Source organism: Prionailurus bengalensis, chromosome D3 (assembly GCF_016509475.1).
Source record: "Prionailurus bengalensis isolate Pbe53 chromosome D3, Fcat_Pben_1.1_paternal_pri, whole genome shotgun sequence".
NCBI lineage: Eukaryota > Metazoa > Chordata > Mammalia > Carnivora > Felidae > Prionailurus > Prionailurus bengalensis.
The window spans coordinates 22243385-22268015 of record NC_057356.1 but is presented as its reverse complement, the minus strand read 5'-3'; the positions used below and the strand labels follow the sequence as shown (position 1 = coordinate 22268015).

General features: G+C 51.8%; 1 protein-coding gene across 3 annotated transcripts; it reads right to left on the bottom strand.

Moving 5' to 3' along the window:
* Nucleotides 1-5501: 5501 nt before the first annotated feature.
* Nucleotides 5502-24470, bottom strand: GAL3ST1 (galactose-3-O-sulfotransferase 1). Of its 3 annotated transcripts, none has more exons than XM_043559261.1 (3): nucleotides 24314-24470; nucleotides 10737-10876; nucleotides 5502-9932 (listed from the first exon to the last, which is right to left on the bottom strand). In XM_043559261.1, the coding sequence occupies exons 2-3, from the start codon at nucleotides 10865-10867 to the stop codon at nucleotides 8789-8791; spliced, it is 1275 nt and encodes a 424-aa protein (XP_043415196.1). In that variant the 5' UTR covers nucleotides 10868-10876; nucleotides 24314-24470; the 3' UTR covers nucleotides 5502-8788. The 3 variants fall into 3 exon arrangements, with proteins under 3 accessions (XP_043415196.1, XP_043415198.1, XP_043415197.1); XM_043559263.1 differs by having other exon boundaries at nucleotides 5502-9929; XM_043559262.1 differs by lacking the exon at nucleotides 24314-24470 and adding an exon at nucleotides 16833-17138.
* Nucleotides 24471-24631: the final 161 nt, after the last annotated feature.

The window sequence follows — 24631 nt, the reverse complement described above, 5'->3', positions numbered from 1 at the left end:
TTTGCTCCAGGGCCAACCCCAGCTGCTGCAGTGATCCCCTGGCTCTCTTGGAGCCAGAATTGCTCCTCTGGGCTCACACTCCTGCTTCTGCAGCACTTCCGCTAAGTGCCCCTGGCTGATGAGAACTGAGTGGTTTCACTTGGTCTGCAGAGCCCCAGCATTGATCACTGCATTGAGTTCACATGGATCTGGTGGGCAGACAAGAGAGTCTAGTTTCTCATGAACAGACAAGGAAACTGAGGCCTCAGTCACCTGTCCTGGGTTCCACCCAGCTAGTAAGAGGCATGGATGGGATTAGACTGGGTCTTTAGGACTCCAGGAGGGATTCTTTTCTGATTTGGTGGCCGTCTGAGGGGCATTGTGGGTGGAGGGAACTGTCCGAGCAAAGGCTTTGCACTGAGAAAGTGTCATAACTTGGATAAACTAGACTACATTCAGAGGCAAGTGGCCCTCAAAGATTTACAAAAGCTGTTCATCACATATTAAGTATTCCATGCATGCTTTCTCCATTAGGGGATGGGAATTTTTGTGTACTCAGCAATAGTTGGGGTATGTGTGACCATCAACATGGCTTATATTGGCTTCCTCGCAGCAGCCAAAAGTGATTCCAGCCCTATCCTATGGAGAAGGAGTCCAAGAACTCCTGCCACATTCTCAGGGCCATGGACAAGGGGTTTCCTTTGTGTGCATTCAGATTCCTGGGATTCCAATGTATATCTCAAGAGCAAACCTCTTCCCTATCCTTTTCTCCAAACTCTTTCTCTGGGAGGATGTTAAACAATTGGTCTCTAACAACAGACTGACCTGGCTTTGCCACTTGCTGGCTGAGTGACTTTAATCAAGTGGTTTAACCTCTCTGAGCCAGTTACCTCCAATGAAAAATGGGGCTGATAATAGTATCTTCCTCACTGGGTTGTTGTGCAAAAAAAAAACAACAAACAAAACCAAAACCAGAACCAAAACAATACAAAACAACAATATATGACAATAAACAAAAATTATCTTCCTCAGTGCCTGGCACAGAATAAGTCCTCAAAAGATAGCAGTAATTATTATTACTCCTTGCAGTAGCCACCTCCAAAATGGTTCCCAATGATCCACAACTCCTGGTTTTCATGGCCTTGTTCAGCCCCCTCTGACACCAAGCAGGGCTGACCTGTGTAATCAAGAGGATATTGCAGGAATGATGTTGACCCTTCAGACGACTGCAGTGCTGGCTGACATCTCACCTGTAACAATGGAGACCCTGAGCCGGAACAAGTCAGCTCTACCATAATTCCTGACCACAGACACTGGGAGATAAGAAATGTTTATGGTTGTTTTAAATAAATGGCTATGTTTTGGAGTAACTTGTCATAACAGATGTAGATATAGCAATAGATACACAATACACTCCTCTTTTTACCCTTGACCTCATCCCACTCCACCCTCCATCCTCACTTTGAACCAGAGTAGGAAGGAGTAGTCATCAGGGTGGGCAGGACAGATAGCACATCCTGGATATTATCCTAGAATGAGGGACAGATTGGGAAAGACCAAGGTCAGAGGGGCTCTGTAGTGCCAGCACCCCTCAGGCCTTCAGATCTCACCTGCCCTTAGGAGAGGACCCATTCCTGCTGGAGGAGCCAAGGCTTGGGTCAAGTCAGGCATTAGCTTTCTCCTTCTGTGAAATGGGATAATAACAAGCCAGTTTCCCAAAGCTTAATCCACAGAAAGGATTAAATGTGGATTAAATGCAGTTTGGGGTTATGTGCCAGACTCTTCCCTCAGGTCTATAGGTGCAGGGAGGGGCCCTCTTTACACCTGTAATCCACATCTTCAGAGCAGATTGTGGTGCTACATGGAATCTGAGGCTCAGAGAGGTCATGCAATTTGCCCGACCATCATCACACAGCCAGCAAGTAGCAGAGTTGGGAGCCAGATCACACATCTGGCCCAGAGCCCATTGTCCAGGCCTGAGTGAAGGGCAGTTTGACCTAGCCTGGGAGAGGATCTTGCACAGGCAAGCCCAAGAGTTGGTTGCTGACTGTGGGCCAAAGACAAACGTCAATAGTGATGAATCTGGTGGCGAAAGAGCACTGGACAAGAAGTCAGCAGCTCTAGTGTGGCCTTGATTGGGTCACTTCCTCTCTCTCCGGGTCCCAGTTTCCTCAGCTTCTAAAAGAGGGTCCAAAGGACTTTCTCTGGGCCCCCTACCCCAAATGAGCTGTTAACCTTTGTCTTCAAGGACACAAAGGAGTGTTTGGCTCTGGACTAAGCATTAAATTAACCCTGACATGATACTGCTTTTATACCCGTTCCCCAGGTGAGGAAACTGAGGCTTGAACTTGTGACTTGATTTGCTCAGATGAGATCTGGACCCAATTCTTGACCCCAGCTGTCTTGTAACAGGATTTATTCCTGGCCTGGGACGAATATGCCCTCTTTCTGATGGAACACTTCGAGGGCAGGAGTCGGGACCTCCACTGCTCAGTCACTCCCTCAATGTTCATGAAAGTGTGTGAATTTCACTGGAGCCCACACTTGCCATTAGCAACCACAAGGGAAGGACCCTAAGATCCTATGAGATACTCCTCACAGTCTAGAGACGAAAACTCACACCTGCTCCTGCTTCCTAGTCACAGCTAAAGGTTGTGACCTGCCATGCCAGGCTCCCCTCACAGGGCTAGCAGTCCTTACCTGTGCCATCCAATATGAGCCACTCGATGTGGCTGGTCCAAACTGAAATCTGCTGTGAGTATGACATACACAAAATACAGGTAGGATTCCAAAGACTTGGTACCCCCCCCCAAAAAATCTCAGTAATAATTTCTATATTGATTACATATTGAAATGGTAATAATTTGACTGTATCAGGTTAAATAAAATATATTATTGAATTTATGTCATTGGTTTCTTTTTACTTTTTTGAATGTGGCTACTAGAAAATTTGAAATGACACATTTGTCTTGCATTTGTGATTTGTGTTATATTTCTAATGGATAGCACTGGTGTGGCCTCTCGTCACCAAGACTCTCAGAGTTGGGAAGAAACCCAGAGCTATAGAGCTCAGAGTGACTTCAGGGGCCTTGGGTGCTGCCTTTTCTGGGACAGAAGAAGAAACTGAGGACAGTGTAGGCCAGAAGAAGAAACCAACTTACCTGGCCTAAAGTCTTCTCCCGTAACACAAGGTGGCCAGGCTGGTGTCTGAGTCTCTGGTCTGGGGTCCAGGTCCTGCCCTGTGACCTCCTCCAGACCTCCTTTCTTTTACCCAGTGGCAGCCCGCCATGCCTACCCCTCCCCAGAAAGACAGCCCCTTCCTGCCGGGCTTCTATTCTCTACCTCAAGGTGACTTGTAGGGCCCATTCCTTGCTAGATGCCTGAGGCACTGGCCCCTAGACTTGCTGCCCTGGGTTCAAAAAGTCATTTGTAAAATGAGGACAGTGGTGCTTTCCCCACGGTGTTGATGTGGGTGTGTTGGAAGGACACCATCTGTTGTCACACACATACATACGGGCTGTTGTCCATCCTGCCTCAGTTCCCCACTCTCTACTCCTATGGTCCCATCAGATACCTCCTTGAGCTGGGTTGGCTTCTGCTCACCCCCAGCAAAGGCCTGGAACCCATTGTCATTGTGTCCCAAATTGTCCCAGGCTCCATCTACCACCTGATGTGTCAGGTGCAACTGTCCATGATTCAAACAGCACGTGGCTTCAGGGTGAGGAGAGACGTCCCAGGTCCAGACCCAGCAGGTGAATGTACAGCCTGACCTTTGGGTGAGGGGTGATGGGGGACTCCTGGCTATAGTCTGCCTCCATACCCTCTGGACAAGCAGAAAGCCAGAGCCCAAGACAAGGACACATAAGACTGTTACTGGCAAGACCCCCTGACTCCCTAAACTCAGGAAATTCCTGGAAGCTTCTGCCTAACTGTCAATTTCATCTTTTGGAAACTAACTGACAAATTTCTGAAATAGGAAAAGACACATCTGAGGACCATGCCTATGCAGGTGATTAAATGCCCAACAGATAGCTTCATTATAATGTTAAAATCTCTTTCTGAATATTCACCCCAAACCCTAATAAAAGGAGCCTGTTTACTCCTGTTTAGGGAGTCACTGCTTTGGGAATTATTCCCTGTGATCTTCTTATTAAAAATAACTTTGAGGGGCGCCTGGGTGGCTTGGTCGGTTAAACGTCCGACTTTGGGACTTCGGCTCAGGTCATGATCTCACGGCCTGAGAGTTCGAGCCCCGCGTTGGGCTCTGTGCTGACCGCTCAGAGCCTGCAGCCTGTTTCGGATTCTGTGTCTCCCTCTGTCTCTGCCCCTCCCCTGTTCATGCTCTGTCTCTCTCTGTCTCAAAAATAAATAAATGTTGAAAAAAAAATTTAAAAAAACCCAAAACTTTGAGAAGCAAGGCCACCTGGTGTAGTCTCTTCCTATAGCTCACCAAGGAGCGGACCTACTTCGGTCAGGTAAAAAGATCATGCTGTGTGCAGGGGGTCATGCACACAGTAGGTACTTGTCTTAGTCTTGTTCACCCAGAGGCAGACCCTGAGACAAGGGTTCCAGTGTAGGGAGTTTATTCCAGATGTGATCCTGGAAAACCCAAGTAGGGCAGTGGAGGTAGTGAGACCAAACATGGGAGGCAGGTATACAGGGAGGGTAACCAAGGATATAAAGCAGAGCTCAGTCCCAGCGGGGACTAACGTGAGTGAGGGGCAGAGAGAGAGGGAGAGAGAGTGAGGAGCTTGGAGCGGAGCTCTCCTGAAGTGAGGCTTGAACTCACAAAATCATGAGATCATGACCTGTGCCAAAGTCAGACACTTAACCAACTGAGCCACCCAGGCACTCCCTGCCCTCCCTTTTCTGCTTCTTCTCTTCCACCTTCCCTCCTTTCCTTCTTTCCTCTCTTCCTTCCTTCTTTCCTTTATCGCTTCTTTCTTTCTTTCTTTCTTTCTTTCTTTCTTTCTTTCTTTCTTTCTTTCCTCTTTCAATATTTATTGAAAACCAACTGTGTGCCAGGCAATGGACTGGGCACTAGAGGCTGATTGTGTTAAGACAAACAAAGATCCTGTCCTGGAGGAGCATACCATCGGGGCCTCGCAGACAAATGTATCCATAGTTGTGGCCCTGTGTGAGCAGGACTGAGATGGGGGAGCCCAGAAGCCCCAGGCTAGCTTGAGGGCTAGGCTGTCAGAGAATGTCCAGAGGAGGCAGCAGAGCTTGCTTTGAAAACACTCAGCAGTGTTAGACCTGCAATGGGAAAGGGGCCTTATAGTAGAGGGAACAGCACGTGCAAAGCCGTAGATGCTTGCAGTTGCATGGCTTCTCCCCGAGGGAAAGGGGGACCATGGATGGCCTCTGGTTGCAGGTGAAGGGTGGATCACAGGAGCAAGCCTGGGGGAGGGAGCCGGGGAGGGAGTCCAGGTAAGGGGCAGAGGCTTGACCCAGAGCAGGGCCCTGGGCACAGAGAATGTGTTTGTGTCCTGAGGCTGCTGTAACAAAGTACACAAACTGGATGGCTTAGAACAACAGAAATTTATTCTTGCACAGTTCCGCAGGCTGGAAGTCCAAAATCAAAGTGTCAGCAGGGCCTTGTTCCCTCTGAGACTCTGGGTAGAATCCTTCATTGCCTCTTCTTAGCTTCTGGAGGTCACCATCAGCCTTTGGCTTATAACTGCATCATGCCAATCTCTGCCTGTCTTCATGTGGCACTGTCCCTGTGTGTCTGTATCTTCACATGACATTGCCACTTCTTTTAAGGACACCAGCTATGGCCATATTGGATTAGCTCCCACCCTAATGACTTCATCTTAACTTGATTACATGTACAAAGACCTTATTTCCAAATAAGATCAGTCATAGAGAACTGGGGGTTAGGACTTCAACATATCTTTTTAAGGGATACAATTCATCCCATAACAGAGAGGAACAGGGAGTTCCACTGAATTTCTCCCAGGGAACAGCATGACCCTCACCCTGGCTTTCACTTGTAGGCTCAGCCCTAACTGTGGGTGCCCTCAGCCCCCACTGCTGGGAATGTCTTGACAGGCTGAGACCAAATTTGGCACCATGGCGCCCTCTGCTGCCAGGTGTGGCTAGAGCAGGCTGGTTCCTGCGAGCTACGAGCTGCAGAGCCCCTCGGAGACCTCATACATTTTCAACCATGGAAAAAACCTCGGTCCTGAGGCTGAGATGGCAGGCTGGAATGGCACTGAAGGTCTGGAGCCTGCAAACACCAGCCTTGGTGTCTGACAGACCTGGGTTTGCATCCTGCCTCTATGGCTGCCTGGCTGAGTGACCGTAGGGCTTGTTACTCAGCTTCTCTGAGTCTTGGCTGCCTCCTCAGGAGAGCAAAGGGAATTGTCCATGTTCCTGTATGGTGCAGAGTGCTTGTTCAGTACCACGCAACTACGTATTGTTAAATATTAATTATGTTAATAAATGAGTTAATAACTATAATGTTCGTAAAACAAATCAGGCAGATAGTAAATGCTAATGGGACAATTTATATTCTTGGCATCTATTATTTGCCAGATTTATTCTCCTTGGATCCCTAAGGGCTTAGAAGTGCCAGTATTAATAATAAATAATGTGATGACATATAATATTATTATTGGCAGTTTTAGGCCCCTAAAGGTCCAATGAAATAAAATTATGGGGTTCCACAAACCCAAGATACTATCATATTGCACTAAGTCACATCTCTTTTTGATTACTAAAAAGGGAGGGGGATTATCTCATGAATTTGGAGTCAATAATAACTTACACTTTCTTTCTCCCTTTCTTTCTTTCTTTCTTTCTTTCTTTCTTTCTTTCTTTCTTTCTTTTTTTCTTCTGCTTAGTTTTCTCCATATGATTTAAAGCCCTCAAAGATGTGCTTATTGCTTGCTGCAAAGAAACTTTAAGAAGGTATAGACAGTAGCTCCTGGGGGCTGGTGGGGTCAAAACTGTTCCAGGCTGAGCAACCATCCTGGTTGCCCAAGACTGAGGGGTTTCCTGGGATGTGAGACCTTTTGGTGCAAAAACTGGGACAGTCCGAGGAAATTGAGACAGCTGGTCACCTTCTTCCCAGCCTGTTTGGGCCAGAAACTTGCTCCCAGGAGAAACAGTGACTCAAACTCAGGGAGGGGTTAAGATAAGAGCTGACTAATCTGGCTTTGAAATGTGGTACTGGCACTCATTAGATGTGTGGCCTTGGGTAGGTCACTTAACCTCTCTGAGCTTTGGTTTATAAAGCTGGGATGTTGTAGATATTCAGATAAGGTGTGCAAGCATGTGGTTTGGAGCCTGGTACAGACAGGTCTCCAATAAAGTCACTTGCTGTGGTTTCTGCCTTTTGTGTCTGGCTGCTGGCTCTTAGAGATCTAAGAGTCCCGTGCCCCAGAAAGGGCTGTTGTCCCCCTGGGGAGGCTGAGGGAGACAGATGGTTAGAACTGACGCATCCCCACCTTTGTTGGTCATACTCAATGTGACTTGATTGCTTGGCCTCTATCTTTGTCTCTGGACCTGAGCTCCAGGAGGGCAGGGATCAACTTGCTGACTGTTGTATGCTCAGGGCCAGCTCAGGGGTGGGGGGCACAGCAGCTATCTGATAAATGCCAAATTTTTTTGGATTAATTAAACTGAACCCCAGGGTAGAAGGGGGAAACCCAGAGCCTGGGCAGGGTGGAGTACAAGCAGATGGTGAGGCAGCCTGGAGTGGTCAGTGGAGAGATGGGGTAAACAGGGACAGCATGCACAGGCATTGAGGCAAGGCATCTGGGGTCCCAGGGAGAAGAAGGTTTAGTTTTGGGTCTAATGTGTACCTGCAAGATCTCGGGAAAGTCCCTTTTGCTGTCACTCAGAATGTCAATTCCCACATCTGTAACATGGGATGGTAACTGTGCCTACTGCAAAGGGTGATTGTGAGGATTAATGAGATTACACAAGGAACTCAGCCTGGGCCCAGGGCTTGCTGCTCAGCGCTACACCAAGTACTCCCTGTCACACACACACACACACACACACACACACACACACCACTTGGACGGTCTCAAATCTGGCTGCACACATCATCCTTCCCGGCCTCTGTTCCAGTCCTACCACTTACTTGCTGTGTGATCTTGGCCAAACGACTTTCTCTCTCTGAGCTCCCTTCCTCATCTCTGGCATGAGAAAATAACAGTTCCCATGTTGCTAAGTTTTGACGAAGATGAACTGAGATAACCAACCCACTTAGCCCAACGCTGGGCACATAACCAATGTTCAATTGGAGTAAGTGACTGGAATAGTCCCAGGATGATCACACACACACACGCTCTTCCAGGTCTTGGTAAATCATGGGAGTCCTTCAACCACTCAGGGCTTCAGCATGTAACAGGTGCACATCAAACCCCGTCACGTCAACTGGGCTCTGTCCCACAGACACTCTCAGGTACCCGCCATGCTCTCTTGCGGGTCCCCCCATCCTCAGTCACCTCCCACCCAGGGCCCCATCAGTCAGCACCACTGAGGCTGATTAACAAAAAACACAACATCAAATTCTTTTACTTCTCAAGTCTCCCCTTTAAGAGGAGGCAGGAAACAGAACATTCGTTTTTGGAGGGGAGGAGATTTAACTTTTAAAAAAGCTATAACTAGTCAAATACTGATCTCAGGCCCTGTGTGCCTGGGCCCAGTCCTGGCTGGCTGCGCCCCTGCAGCAGCCCCACCTTACCCCCAGAGCCGGGGTGGCACCAGGAGGGCATAGGGGAGGCCAGCAGGCCCCTGCCCGGCCCCTCCTCAGCGATGCAGCGGGCAGAGGGGGCTGCCGGTGGGCCGGATGTCACCACTTGAGAAAGTCCCGGATGAGCTTCCAGAGCTTAGTGACCCACAGGTTGACACCGAGGTCCATCAGGTACTGGATCTCAGGCGTGAGCATGCGACGGCAAAGCTCCGCGTGCCGCTGCCCGATGCTCTTCTTGAGGTTGTAGCCCAGGATGGACTTGGCGCCCAGCGGCTGCCAGGGTTGCATGGCCGAGTCCTGGATGGCGGCGGCATCCACGGCTCGGCCCCCATCGATACAGATGTGCCGCATGCGCTCGTTGGCGCGCCGCAGGGCGGCGACCTCGCGGGCCATGCGCTCCCTCCCGAACGCCTCCACCTTGCGCCAGAAGCTGGCGTTGAAGTGGCGGTAGAGGCGGGCGTCCAGCACATTCCAGGCTGTGGCGCGCTGGTACAGCTCCCCGGAGAGGCGCGGCACGGCTGAGGCGCGGCGGGCATTGAGCTTGAAGTAGAGCACGTCCTCCAGCTCCCAGCACAGCAGGTCCTTGAGCAGCACCAGGGACTCGTCGAAGTACTCCTGCAGGAGCACCAGGTGGAAGCGGCGCTCCACCTCCAGGATGTGCTCCTGCACCTGCGGGTTGCCCGGGTCCAGGCCACTGTCGTAGCCCAGGTCGAAGAAGAGCAGGTTGCGGAGGTAGTGGGCGTTGTAGCCGTTGGGGTCATAGTAGCGGTCTGGGTCCTGCAGGAACTCGGCCAGCTTGTCGTGGCCCGAGAGCTTCCACGTGAAGGGCACCACTGAGCCGAAGTAGTGGAAGGAGGACTCGAAGAGGCGGGCTGGGTCACGGAGCACGGTGATGAAGGTGGCGTTGGGGGGCACCAGGCCCCGGACCTCGTCATAGTGGAAGCGCATGTGGTTGCAGATGATGTTGAAGCAGGCCCCGGGCCGGTAGTCTTGCACCAGGCTGCGGGCAAAGAAAGCCGGGTAGTCGAAGTCGTTGCGGCCGTTGGGGAAGGCGAACTTCAGTCCGTGCTTCTGGCCAAAGCGGAACAGGATGTTGAGCAGCGTGCTGCTGGCCGTCTTGTGCGTCTTCATGAACACGATGTCGCGCCGAGGCTGGCACCCTCCTGCAGAGCCGTTGGCGAGGGTGGGCATCTCTGGCTCACCCGGGGCCGGGGAGCAGGGTGCTGCGCCCTCTGGGGTCCTGCTGTGGATGAAATGGTGGGGAGAGCCTCAGGGTCTGCTGGGGCCCTCAGGACTCAGCACCCCCTGCCCACTGGTATCTAAAGATCAGGGTTGTTGAGGATGGTGATAGCAGGAGAGGCAGGCCAGGGGACCAGACCAGTCTAGGGGACCAGACCAGTCTAGGCTGTGATGCGTGGGCAAATGGTGTGGTCTCTTGGGCCTCACTTTCCTTATCTATGAAATGGGGAAAATAACAGGCCCCATTTGCGGTGTTGGTGTGAGGTCAAGCTTGCTGGTTCTTGTCTCATCCATGGCCACCACATCCTACATTTATCATGAACTAGGATTAGGCTGAACCACATATTTTGTAGGTCAGTTTTTGACCAGAAAGTCAATAATTGGTAATTTCCTCTAGTTCAACTTAATACCACCAACTAAGAGCACAAGCCATGCCAGGCCTGGCTGAGCAGCCCCACGAGGAGGTGGGAGAGCCTCATGGCTAGGAGCCAGGCTTGGAGGCAGACAGACCGCAGTCTGAATCTCGGCCCTGTGCCAGTGAGTTCTCTTGGACAAGTCACCCCCGCCTCCCAGCTCCATTGCAACCTCAGATGATAATCCCAGCCCTGTACACAGTGTTATTTTCTTCACATGATCCACAAGGCAGGCTCTATTATGCCCACTTCACAGATGAGGACACTGAGGCCCAGGATTACACAGCAAGCTCTGCCCTCAGTACAATTTCTGCCCAGCACAGCATGGTGCAGGGTACAGGGTGCCCCCTCACCCCAACCCTCCCACCCCTTGGCCCTCCAGGAGGGCCACTCACGTGGAGGCCAGGCCAGCGTGCAGCGGGGGGACAGCATAGGAGTACAGCAGCAGCAGGAAGCTAGTGAAGAGTGCTCCTAGCACCAGCCCCTTGGCCATGGACACCCAGCGCTTCTTCTGCGGCAGCGGCATCTCAGACAACTGAGGGAGCAGAGAACAGGGCAAGCATTAGGAGGCCGGCCCCAGGGAGCCTCCACTGCTACCCCAGGCCTGGCTGGGTTGAGGGGAAGCCTTTGACATTGGGACTGGCCTCTGCCAGCTCTGTGGCGCCAGCAAGGTCTATACAGGGACAGAGTGACAAACACATGGAGAGGGAGAAACAGGGTTGCAGACAGAGTCAGTGGGCAAAGCCAATGCAGACAGAGACCCGGGAATGGGACAGGGAGAAGGGAGAAGGTTCTACTGTCTGGTTTGGTTTTAAAAAAAATTTTTAGGGGCGCCTGGGTGGCTCAGTCGGTCAAGCGTCCAACTTCAGCTCAGGTCACGATCTCGTGGTCCATGAGTTTGAGCCCCGCGTCGGGCTCTGTGCAGACAGCTCAGAGCCTGGAGCCTGCTTCCGATTCTGTGTCTCTCTCTTTCTCTGCCCCTCCCCCATTCATTCTCTGTCTCTCTCTGTCTCAAAAATAAACGTTAATAAAAAAAAATTTTTTTTAGGGGCACCTGGGTGGCGCAGTCGGTTAAGCGTCCGACATCAGCCAGGTCACGATCTCGCGGTCCGTGAGTTCGAGCCCCGCGTCGGGCTCTGGGCTGATGGCTCAGAGCCTGGAGCCTGTTTCTGATTCTGTGTCTCCCTCTCTCTCTGCCCCTCGCCCGTTCATGCTCTGTCTCTCTCTGTCCCAAAAAATAAATAAACGTTGAAAAAAAAAAATTAAAAAAAAAAAAATTTTTTTTAAATTGATGAGTGCCTGGGTGGCTCAGTTGGTTAAGTGGCAGACTTCAGCTCAAGTCATGTTCTCCCAGTTTGTGGGTTCGAGCCCCATATCGGGCTCTGTGCTGACAGCTCAGAGCCTGAAGTCTGCTTCGGATCTGTGTCTCCCTCTCTCTCTGCCCCTCCCCCACTCCTGCTCTGTCTCTCTCTCTCTCAATCTCAAAATTAAATAAACATTAAAAATTTTTAATAAAATAAATATTTTAATTGATTAATTAATTAATTTTCATTTTTGGGGGGGAGAGAGAGGGTGAGAGTAAGCAAGGGGTTGAGAGAGAGAATCCCACACAGGCTCCACACTGTCAGTGAGGAGCCTGAAGCAGGGCTCGAGCTCACCTGATGTGGGACTTGAACTCGTGAACTGCAAGATCATGACCTGAGCTGAAGTCGGATGCTTAACTGACTGAGCCACCAAGGTGCCCCTTGGTTTTAATTTTTAAGCTGAGGGGTAGGGTGGATACCTGGGTGTTCATCAGTGTACTTCTTATACATTTTTGTGCTTCATAATGAAATCATTTTCTAAGATGGAGAAGAAGACCGTCTCCCAACGCCCTGTCCCCCCAGGCCTGGGGCCAGGGACCTCCCAGGGCCTGGATGTCTCACCTTTCAAAGGACCTAACCAGTCCCACCTGTTCCCTGTGCCACCCTTCCCAGCTGCCTGGTGAAGGGTTGAGGCTCTTCCGCTCCTTTCGCTGGCCCCTATGTCCCTGTATCTGTAGGGCAGGCAGATGGAGAAACTGAGGCTCAGAGAGAGGAAGGAGAGGTTCAAGTCACACAGCACAGCCTCTGCCCACATGCCTACCTCTTCTCTAATTTCCAGCAGGCAGGTTTGCCCAGGTAATCCTGAATTTCAGATAAACAATGAATAAAATTTAATTTTAATATTATACAGGACATAATAAAAATTATTCAATGTCTATCTGAAAATTAAATTTAGTTTGGTGTCCTGGTTTTTTTTTGGGGGGGTGGCGGGCTTGGGGAAAGTTTCAGTCTAGTTTTGGTCTAATTGTGGCAACCCTAATAGCAGAGGAATGAGGCATGAACTGTAATGGAGGTAGTTCATGCTGAGGGATGGGAGTCCAGGAGAGAGCTGGGGCTCAGGATGCCTTCCTACCTCCCTTTAGCTATAAGACCAGGGCACGAAACTTTCCACTCCTGTTCTGACACAAGCTGCATGGGGGCCTTGGGCCCCTGAGGCCACAAGAAATCATGCATGCTGCCCCGTGACCACACACGCATGGCACGTTCCCACCATCCCTGGGGCAGAGGCTAAATAACCAGCCTGGAGGGGGACCCCACACTCCCCTCTGGGAAAGTTATCCAAGGCACCCATAAACGCTTCTCAGAGAAGGAGCACTCCAGGCCAACCCCACCAGCCAGCACCCATCCCTGAGTCTTCTGCTTATCTAGAAATTTCTCGTCACTGGAAAGGACATGAAGAAACAAGTTGCAGAGGAAGAAACTATGTGAGAGGGAATTTGGCTTCCCTCATGACAATGACATATCCCTGTTCACTCTTAGGTGGGCAATGTGGACAGGTCAGGAGTAAATGAGAATGGGGGAGAATGTTTCCAGAGAGCCATTTATTCTATCAAAGGAGGAAGGTATAAGCTCTCCAAATTCCAACTATTCTACAGAAACACTTGGACAAAGTCACACATGTAATGGTGTTTATAGAAGCTTAGTCAAAAATTTGAAAAACTAGAAACAATCTGTGTCCATCGGGGGGTGGGGGGAAGGACTGTTACACAAACCAAGGCCTTTTCCCAGATGGAGTCATCTGTACCAAATAACAAAACAAGGCAGAGCTAAGTGGACTGACTCAAAAAACATCATGATCTGGGGCGCCTGGGTGGCTCAGTCAGTTAAGTGACCGACTCTTGATCTCAGCTCAGGTCACGATCTCACTTGAGATTGAGCCCCAAGTTGGGCTCTGCACTGACAGCACAGGGCCTGCTTGGGATTCTCTCTCTCTCTTTCTCAAAATAAATAAATTTTTTTTTAATCCTAGAAAAAAAAAAAAAGCACATGATCTATTAATGTGAAAAAAAAAGTTCCAGAACTTTATGCCCCCACATCCATATGCATATATAGGTAAATATACATGCAGGCCCAGAAACAACTGGAGGGCAGTATTCTAAATTTGAGCCGTAGTATCCTCTACATAGCTTGGAAAGGGGTACATAATGGAATATTTTTCAATATTATGCGTTTCTGTAACAATTACTTTTTTAAAAAGGAGTTATATATATTTTTTAAGTTTATTTTGAGAGGGAGAGCACACATGTGCAGGGGAGGGGCAGAAAGGGAGAGAGAGAATCCCAAGCAGGCAACCAGTGGTTGGGGGATGGAGGTTGACTCCACAAACCATGAGACCATGACCTGACCCGAAATCAAGAGTCAGACGCTTAACTGACTGAGCCACCCAGGTGCCCCAAAAGGGAATATGGATTTTTTAATAAAAAGGCAATAAAATATATTTAATATGTTTAAATAATAGGTCATAAAGCTTGCCAGGTGGGGTAAGGTCATAAAGCTTGCCAGGTGGGGTAAGGTCATAAAGCTTGCCAGGTGGGGTAAGGTGACTAGACAGTATGGTAATGGAGGGGGAGGTGCCGACCTCAGGCTCTGGAAGCCCCAGGCCTGTGTTTCAATCACAGGAACCTGAGAGCCTCAGTTTCTCATCTCTGAAATTGGGAAGCTGATAGACCCCCTCACTGGCTCTTCCAGAGATGGGAGTAGGCAAAGCAATTAGCACATAGGTCTCTCTCAAAGAGTATTAGCTGTTTCCCTCCTGAGCTCCTGGGGACCTGCTCCTGGTCTCTGTCAGGGTGAGCTCTCCTGAACAAGGAGTGGCTGCTAGCCCCCCGCCGTCTCCCCCCCCTTTCCCTGTCCCCCACCAAGCACAAACTGGCCCCATGCATCAAGTGCCCCATTTGGCCTCCCGCTCCCTGGGGGCCCAGCGAGGAGGTGGTTAAGGGGGAACAGGGCAGAACCTTGGGCCAGGCCAGAGCCTCAGACTGGGGCCCAAACCCTGAATGAGGCCCTAGGCCTCAGGTTCTCTGACTTTAAAACAGGGAAGGGTAAAATTCTTGCCCTCCCTAGATCTCAAGGGCCCACCCTTGTCCCAGCAGCGCAACTCACCAGGGCACTTTCCAGAAATCTGGAAGCTGAAGGCACAGGCTCTGGGGTGGAGGCCCAGCAGTAGGGGGCAGACCAGCTTCCCAAAACCACCAATCAGTCTCTGCCTAGACTTGCCCAGGACAGCGCCCCCAACCCTCCCATCACTGCGTCACTACTTCACTCCACCACTTGGGCTTCCTCAAACCATGCCGGCCCTCAGGTTTCACTTTTGAGCCCCTGCTATGAGGCAGGCCCTGGACAGGGGTTTCTCTAGAGCATCTCATGGGTTCTGCTCAGCTATCCTGCCAGGCAGACCCCACTGTCACCCCCATTTTGCAGATGGGGAAACTGGGGCTCCAGGAGGTGATGTGACTTGCCCAGGTAAGGCAGGGGGCAGGGCCGGGATTGAAGCCCAAGTCTGTCGGCCTCCAATATGCAGTTTCCAGCTCTGTCTATGACAGCCTCTGCCTGGCACGTCCCAGGCCTGGTCCCAAGCCTGCAGGAAGTGTGTGTGCAGCCAGAAGATCCACTGCAGGAGGCCACAGTGTGGCTAATGGGGCTCTCTCTCAGCAGCACAGCAGATTCTGGCCTCTGTGGGCTGGGGTAGGGCAGCCAGGATGAAGAGTGGACAGACGGGGGGCCTTGGTGGCTGGTCCCTACTGTGTCAGCCTGAAGCATTCAAGGCTAGTGGTTTCCTTCCTGCCTGGCCTCTGTGAACTTAGGCATGTCGCTCACCCTCTCAAGAGTCTCAGTCTCCTCACATATACAATGGACACACAACAGCAAGATAGGGGCAAACAGGGCCCTTGGTAATCACAGGCAGAGCCCCTGGGTAGACCGAGGCCCAGAGAGGGGCTGGCTGGCAGCCAGGAGCCTGGCAGAAAGGAAATAGTCATGAGACTGAGATTTGAATGAGAGAATGCATGCACACGAATGGAGATCAATCCATATTAATTATTATTATCACTATTGACCAGGGCCCAGTCCTGGTTCGCAGTCCCAGGCTTATGGGAGGAGAGATCTCCTCTGTGCCCAGCCACACGCAAGCCTGAAGCTAACTCATCCCTGAGCTCTTGGAGCCTGGCACCTGGTAAATGTTTGATTAATGACCCCCCTGACCTTCAGAGCAGAGCATGGCCAGGGCTAATACAAGTGTGAGAGCCACATATGTGAGTCACACATATGAGAGGCACCTGGAGCCAGCACCTTGGGGCCAAGGTCCTGGATTTGAAACCCAGTTGTGCTGCTTCCTTTCTGTGTGCCCTAGGCAAGGCTGTGTCTCTCTCTGGTTCTCAGTTTCTCCTCCAAAATGATGCCACCAACTCTCCATCACAGGGTGCTCTGCAGAAAGCATCCCACAAGGAAAGTGCCCAGCACAGGGCTGGCACAGAGCAGACACTCCCTGTGCAGGAGCTGCCACCATTATTATTATTATCATCATTATTATTACCCTCCCAGGTCCCAGTCACAGGTGCTTCAAGGTGTGTGCTCACTGGCCCGTGATGGAGGCTTGCAGTCAGCTAAAAGCCCCAGGTCCAAGGCCATGGGGTACCAGGCACAATTTCAGTGTGGCCCAAGCCTCACAGCTTCCAATCTGGAAGACAGACGGCAGAGAGGCTAAGGCTCAGAGAGAACAGGGCCACCCTCAAGGTCACACAGCACAGCCATAGCAGAGACAGAACTAGAACCTGGGTCTCTCTTCCTCTGCCTATGGTCGTGACAGTTCCAGGCACTCAGGGTAGATGGCACCCCCTCCCTAGTCCACCCCATCTATTCCTGTCCTTCTTGGTTACCCTAGCCACATCACCTTCCATCTGTGCTGACAGCTGGCTCCAGGCCAGGCCCAGCAATCCTCCTGTTTGGTTGGACCAGCATCCTCTAGAGAATGAAGGAGAAACAGGACTCATCCCCACAGTGTGCACATAGGGAAACCGAGCCCAGGATGGTAAACCTTCTGTCCTACAGCATCACTACTGGCAGGCCTTGGTTCCAGGTGTCCTGCTCTCCCAGGGACCTAAATGCAGGAGTGGAGGAAGACACACTCACCTCAGGCCGTAGCTGGTTGCCCCTTTCCTCTCCCTGTATAGCCACGTCTGACTCTCAGGCTGCCTCTGCGGTCACTGGGAAACAGGAACGCTCCAATGACACCCAGCAGTATTCTGGCTGGCTCCCTCACGCTCCAGCGGGTGTGAATATTCATGAGCTCCCTCCCTGGGGATAGCAGGTGGCATGTGTCTATACCTTGCAGGTGCTGCCTTGGCCCTCTGCCAGGAGCACCCTCTGGGTGGTCCCTGACTGTCTCTAGACCTCAGCAGCCAGGCAGCAACTTCATCCAAGGGCTCAGCAAGGTCTCAGGTGTCCTTGGATAAAGGACACAAGCAGCCGCAGAGCCCTGCAGAGAGTCTGGGATAGGCTCAAAGGCCATGGGAGGGACAGGGAGGCAAGTGGGGCAGGGAGGTTAATTGCTCCTCAAGCTGCACCTCATTTAAGTTGCACGCCTGCCCTAGGCAGGAAGCACCAGGATTAGCCCACTCACAAGGTGAAAAACCAAGGCTCAGAGAGGTGAACTCATCTGTCCACGGTCACACAGTTAGCAGGGGGCAGTCAGAGCCAGAGTTCAAATGCAGACTTGCCAAACTCCAAGGCTTCAAGATTCTAAGACACAACCAGAGACCAAGGTTTGGCTAAAATCTCTGGGAGCCCAGAGAGCAAGTAACCCAGCCTGGGAGGCCTCCTGGAGGCGGAAAACCTGACCAGCTCTGGGAGGAGGTATCTGATGAGATTTCACCTCTCTGAGCTCCAAGTCCTTCATCAAAGAGGCAGTATGGTCATGCCTGTCCTGACTGCAGTTGCCAATACTTCCCAAGGTCTTGACAGGAAGAGGCAGTTCTAGGGGCCCTAGTCCCAAACCCCAGTGGCCCTCAGGCTCAGCCCAGGCACTGAAATCTCTTATACCTTGCTCTTAGCTGGGTTCAGGTCTGTCTTCAGGTCTGGATTCAGCCTTGCCCATGAACAGAGGATGCCCAGAAAAGAACCTCACACCCTTCCTTCAGGCATGGGGGGCTCTAGGGACCAAGGTGTCACTCTCAGCTAATAGTAACCATTATTGTGACAATCATGTATCCCACACTGAGCACTGTCATAAGTTGAGCGGCTGCCAGCTCCTCCCAGGGAACAGCAGGCATCTGACACTGCTCTGACATTTTGCTCTTTCCCCTAGAGCCCCACACAGCCTGGGAGCAACCCTCAAGTACCCATGAAATACCAGAGTTTAAACAGCCACTGGGGAGGCTGAGAGTCCTTATATCTGTGAGTGCTGGATTGGTCCAGGGCATGGAGTAGAGTCGTTTTATCTGTCCTGGACCAAGCTAGTCTGAAGACAGATAAATGTATGGGCGTGAGTCAGGGCAGAGCGGGCATAAAACAGCAGAGAGGTGGTTTATGAGTGTGGACTTTTGAGCAAACACAGTCTGGTGCCTGGGACTTCCCATGCATCACACACACCCCTAATCCTTGCCACTGGGAGGCCCTGTTACCACCTCTAGTTTACAGAGGAGGGAGCTGAGTCTCAAGGACCAGATATGACACACAAGGTTAAGGACCTCAGGCAGGTGGGAGTGGAGCTCAGGCTCCTGAAGCAAAGGTGAGGTCATGGGTGGGGTGGGAAGGCCAGTAAAGAAGAGCCTCGTGAAGGAAAGCTTTCTAGAGTAGGAAGCATTGATAGCAGAACCTATGCTTCCAGCCCTGCCAGAGGCTTCTCTTCTCAGAATATTGATAGTGACACCATCTCTGGCCAGTTCAACCCCTAAACCCTGGCAAAATTTATTTTAATCATAAAAGCAGTGCATGCTCACTGAAAAAAAACAAACATACAATTACAGAAAAATGTAAAGAAGACCATTAAAGGAGGCCACTGTCCTTAAAACTTTAGCACAAGCCTCCCCGTATTTTTTCTGTCTATATTAACCCATACAGATGACAGAAGGGTCTCTTCAGGGAAGCACATTTTGTTTTTAACTTGCTCCCCAGGCCCCTCCCACATATCAATAGATTGTGGATATCTTTTTCATGACCACAAGGAGTTTTAAATTGATCTGTTCCACAGATACTTAGGGAGCACCTGCACCATGCCCAGTGCTGGGGTTCATGTTGTCCTGTGCCAGAGCTCTGGGCTCACATTCCTGGGGGTGAGAGGAGCAGACAGCTGCAGGTTGTGATGGAGGACACATTGGTGGGCCCTGCTGGAACACAAACACCTGATCCAGCCTGGGGAGCAGGAAAAGCATCGTCAGGGAAGCTTCCTGGGCTTACAGGGCCCTGGTAGCAGAAGCTGCTGCATGTTTTCCAATTTAAAGGCAGTTAGTTCCTTTTTCTCCTGGAGTACATGGCCAAACTATATCTCCCATCCTCCCTTGCAGTTCAGTGTCCTTATGTGACGGAATTCTGGCCAATGGAATGTAAGCAGAATAATAACTGTTGATGTTAAGCGGGCAGGCCTTCTCTGTGGTCTCCTTTCCCATAGGCTGGATGAATGAGGTGGTCTTTAAGGATCTGGAAGTGGGCAGGGCTACGAATGGGAGGAGCCTGGTATTCGCTTGACCACTCTCCTAACACCCATTTCAAAATGACAACTAAACTTCCAGTGTGTCAAGCCTTTTGGAACTTGGGGCTTGTCTGTTACAGCAGCTAGCATTAATTAATGCACTTGTTACCCTAGAATGAGCCAGGAGGCAGACAGAAAAGCATGTGCAAAGACCCAGGGGACTCGAGAAACTAACAAATGTTCAGCTTGGCTGGCCTGTCCAGTATGTGTGTATGTCAGAGGTTGGGTGTACAGGGGAGACTGGAGGCACAGCCAGAAAGGGGGCAGGGGCAGGCAGGAGATGCAAGACTTTGGGAGGCATGCTAAGGAATCTGGGCTGGATCCTGTGGGCAATGGGGAACCCTGGGAAGGTCTTCAGCAGAGGAGTGAGGAGATGGGATTCCCACCAGGCTGCTGGATGGAAAACAAACAGTAGAGGTGGGGAAGGACTGGGAGAAGCCAGCAGACCTTGACAGTGTTTGTTATAGCTGTCCAGGTGTGAAATGACCTGGACCAAGGAAAGCACTGGGAATGAACTGGAACCATCTGTAGACCATGGAATAGACAACATTTGGTGAGTGATAGGGTGTGGAAGAGGGGAAGGAAGAACTCCTGTTGGGTGACTGGCTGGCTGGGGGTGGAGCTAGTCCCTGAGTGGGGGGCAGATAAGAGAGCCGTATGTTTACTATTGGAGTTGTGTTTCAATTTTCAGTTTCCATTTAGGACCAGTTAAGTCTGGGGTGTGTGGGGGATGCTTGTAGAATGTGCAAAGAGCAATAGGATCCCTTGCCTGGAGCATAAGAGGGAGACCTCAGGAGAAAGAGGTTGGGGGTCATGGGCACAGAGGTGGGGACTGAGGTCGGAGGGGCAGATGGGATCATCAAAGAAAGGGTGAGGAAGGTGAAGAGCCCTGAGCTTAAGAGAGCAGGGAGGGGAAGAGCCCCCCAAGGAGATAAAGATAAAGGTTGCCTCTAGAGCCACTCCCTGTAGAACATTCTGTGGAACACTGCTCCCCATGAGCCATTCCCTGACTGTTGGTCATCAATGCTGTTTGCTCAGTGTGCATAGCAACAGGGCTCTGGCAGAGAAGCTGAACGGGTGAGGGTGTCCTAGGGTTGTTTCTTGTAGCTGGAAGGGAATCTCATGGGGAGGACACTTCAAAAGTGGAGCAAAAAAACTCTCCCTACAGTGCTCGGACTGCAGGTTTGACAGCAACTTATTACAGTTCTAAAAGTGTCCAATCTCAGACCCAGCAATACCATCTGTGGTAATTTGTTCACAGAAGATAATCTAACAGGAGATCTGAGATGGGTGCAAAAGTTTAGCAAAGAGGAGAGAAACAACTTAAATGTCCAATGATAGGGGATGGTTAAAAATATTACGTGCCATTAACCCCATGGTTTGTTATGTATTCATTTAAGTGGTGTCCACAATACATAATGAAGTGAAAAAATATATACACACATATATAGTTTTGTTTTACCAAGAGTCTGTATTACTTGGGGAAAAAAACTAAAATGAAAAATAAAGATATTTCCATTTTGAAAAAACTAGTCTGACTGGTGAAGGAGGGAGAAGTGGCTAGTCTGAACCATACCCCACCTTGCTGTGTGACCATAGCCCTCTCTGAGCCTCAGTGTCCTACAGTGGGGAAAAGGCAGCAGGGGCATGGGACAGAGAATCTGGGAAGTGTGGGCTGCACAGTTAAAGGTGCAGATGGGAGAGGTTGGCCCTCCACCCGGGAGTCCTGGGGCAGTGACCTGCAAGGACCCAGAAGCTTCCTCACTCTGTCCCTCTGGAGTGGGGTGCTGGAGTAGAGATGGGTAGGATCGCCCAGAGAGGCACTTAAGCTGAACCCCAACTTGCTGGCTTGCAGGATCCCCCCCAAACTGTCAGCCCTGACATCTTGCTCCTACTGCCCCCTTGGCTGGGGGAATGGCTGCCAGTTGGGTACCAGGCCTGGCAGCTGACTGGAAAGAGGGCAATGTCTTTGACGACTCGGAAAGCACTTTTTGAACCTGCAGGGTCACCTGTCTTTACTGTTTCAAATGGCACCCATACCTGGGACCTCAACAGGTTTCCCAGTGTCACCTGCTGGCCCATGTGACAGGTGGGAAAACTGAGGCCCAGAAACTTGTGGAGGGGCTAAATGGGCAAAGTCAGAACTACAGGCAAGCTCTTCCTGCTACACTGCCTTGCCTGGGCAAAATCACCACCAGACTGGAGTTGCCCCAAAGTAGCTTCAGAGTGGCAAAGAACAGGTTAACCAAGAAGTCAGTCATTTCTTTATTGGTACCAAAATTACTGAGAACACCAGAGGTGAGTATGTGGAGGTTGGTAATATCATTCTCTGTATCTTCTAGCATGACTGAACTGTTTTCACTTACTTATTTTTTTTAATATTTGAGAGAGAGAGAGAGAGCATGAACAGGGGAGGGACAGGGAGAGAGAGGGGGCCAGAGGATCCGAAGCGGGCTCTGTGTTGACAACAGTGAGCCTGATTCGGGACTCGACCTCAGGAACCACAAGATCACGACCTGAGCCAAAGTGGGACGCTCAACTGAATGAGCCACCCAGGCACCCTGACTGAAATGTTTTTTAAAGGAATGCCATGCACTTGTTTGCATAAAAATATGTAACAATATAAAGGTTTTTCCAAAGTGCTGAGCAGTTGCTCTGCACCACGTCCTAGGTCCGCCCACCTGCCTCTCCCCTCCTGGAGAGGCTGAGATGCTTTGGCTATGAAGTCTGGCTCCATCACTCCCCAGCTGGGCAGTCTTGGGCAGGTGACTTCACCTCTCTGAGCCTCACCTCTTAAAAATGGGAATACTTTGACCCTCTCAAGGGCTTGCTGTGAGGATCAAATGAGACGAGGCATGCAGAGCCCTTTGCTCATACCTCAGATTATTATCATGACCCTTCTAGACCCACTTGGCAGGAAAAACAGAACCCACCAGTGCAGACTTCTGGGGAGGCTACCCTCCTCATCCAAACACCCGTACTTCCCATGCTCCAAACCCAAGTTCCCTAACCCCCAGGTTTCACATCGGGGGAAGCTGAGGCACAGATAAGAAAAGACTTGCCTAAGGTCCCATGACAAGTCAGGGCACTGTTGGGACCAGGCCTGGGAGTGCCCAAGCCACCTGGAACTGGCAGGTGGGAAAGAAGGTATTGTCTGGAACGCCAGTTCTTTCCAACCATCACTCCTCTCCTGGGGATTCCTCCAGCCCCCAGCCCACTGATCCCCATGGGCACCTCTGCTCAATCCTGCCCTTCCTGTCTGGAGTAGAATAAGGCTCACAAAAGGGGTTGTTCTTCATATTCCTCACTCAGTCAAAGTGAAGCAAGAAGCCCTTCACAAGCCTGCTGCCATGCCTGGAATTCTACCATCTGTGTCTCATTCTCCCAGGTTAATCACTGCCTCTCCCTGGGGTCTGTTAGGGCCCAGAGTGGGGACTGTCAGGGATACACCCCTTTCTTGTGGGGTGACAAGAGGGCCTCCAACCCATGCTCTCAAACAGCAGACCCATGTCCATTGGACAAGGGGATATGTGGGAAGCAGGCAGGCTTCTTTGTCCACAGGGAGCTTCCTTCAGGCAGGGCTCTGCCTGAGTGAGAAGCAGGGAATGAAGCAGCCCGAGGTGGCAGCTGGGAACAGGGCTCTGTTGTCTCTGCTCCCAGGGTAGCAGCCTGCCCACCCCCTGAGTGTCAGGCAGAGCTGGGAGCTAGGAAGGCAAGGAGGGGGAGGGGTCCTGAGCTAGGGGTTTGGGGCAGCACAGGCAGATCCAAGAGCCCAGGACCCCAGAGCAGCAGAGAGGTCTTGAGCAGGGCTTTGGTCCTGAGATGCAGGCTGGGACAGGACTCCTGTGATCTGTAGTCAACTCAGCCACCTTTGAACTATGTGACCTTGGGCAAGTCACTGAATTGCCTGGAGCCTCAGTTTCTCCATAAGGATAATGGGGATGGTAGCAATGCCTCCGCTGCAGGGCAAAATACAGTGCAGCAGTATTGGGGCTGCTCTGGCCCAGGCCTGCTCGTGCCTTACCCTCCCTGGACCTTGGGTCACCCCCTTGGTAAAGGAAGAGGTTGGATTCTCCCAACTGGACTGTCCTCCTGAGGATTTTCATGGCACCTGTCACCTTGGCAACACAGGCGATCAGGTGTCAGGTCTGCAGCCCTCTCCCCCCCCCCCCCCACTGGTGTGGGTTACTGCAGCCAGATGTGTGATCATACCCTCTCCTGCTCAAGACAGGTGGGGAGAAGGGCTCCCCTGGGAAGAGACCACAGTCTTGCTCTGTGCTGTGACCAAATACTGGCTTGATACTGAGGGGACAGACCAAGCTGGACCCCCTCCTGGGCACTGGTGCTGGAAACTCAACTGGCTAGGCTGGATTTCCTGTGGGCCCTTCCTGGATATCAAGGTTTGTCCTACTCCCACATGCCTCTCTTTGGTGGCCTTGCCCCCTCTGTGGTTTAGGACAGGGCCTTCCCCAAGCAGAGGGGACCCATCCCTTCTCCTGGCCCCTAGCCCCTGGTCGGATGCCCCTCCTCCTTGGGGAGAGCGCTGGTGGGAACAGGGGAGATCCCTGCCCTTCCTCCTCCAGAGCTCAGGCTGCTGTGTCCAAGATTAATCATTAATGGACTGCCAGCTCCAACCCAGCTCCACCCACCCCACATCCAAGGACTGGGAAAACCCTGGACAGGGGTCTACGAGGAAGAAATCAAGGGCAGGGCACACACCAACCTGCCCCCTCCCTGCCCCCACCTGCCCACCCTCTGTCAGCCTGCAGGGGCACTGGGACCCTGGAGCAGTTGTGCAGCACTCCCCACTCAGCTCTGAGTCTGAGTCTGACTGCGGTCCCAGTTTGGAGGTTTGGGGAGTACTGGCCGAGAGACCCCCGGCAGGGCACAAGCTGGCGGTGGGTCCTGGGCCCCCAGAACATACCTTGGCCCCGTTCTCCTCGGGCTTGGCGTGGCTGGTTCGTCCCGGGCCGCGCCGCCCGGGCCCTTCCTAGGCGGCGGGGCGTACCCGCCCGGGCCCCCGACTCCACCGGGCCTGGACCATGCTCCCGCCTCCGCCGCCGCACTTACTCCGGCCAGGTGCGGCCGCCTGGCCCGTCCCCCGGTGCTGCGGCCAATAGGCGCCCTGGCCCCGGCCCCCTCCCGGCCCCTCCGCGCCCGCCCGGAACGCACAGAAGCCGCATTCAGCGTCCCCGAGCGCAGCGCCTCGCCCCCGCCGCCGGCTCAACAAGGCGCGTTTGTC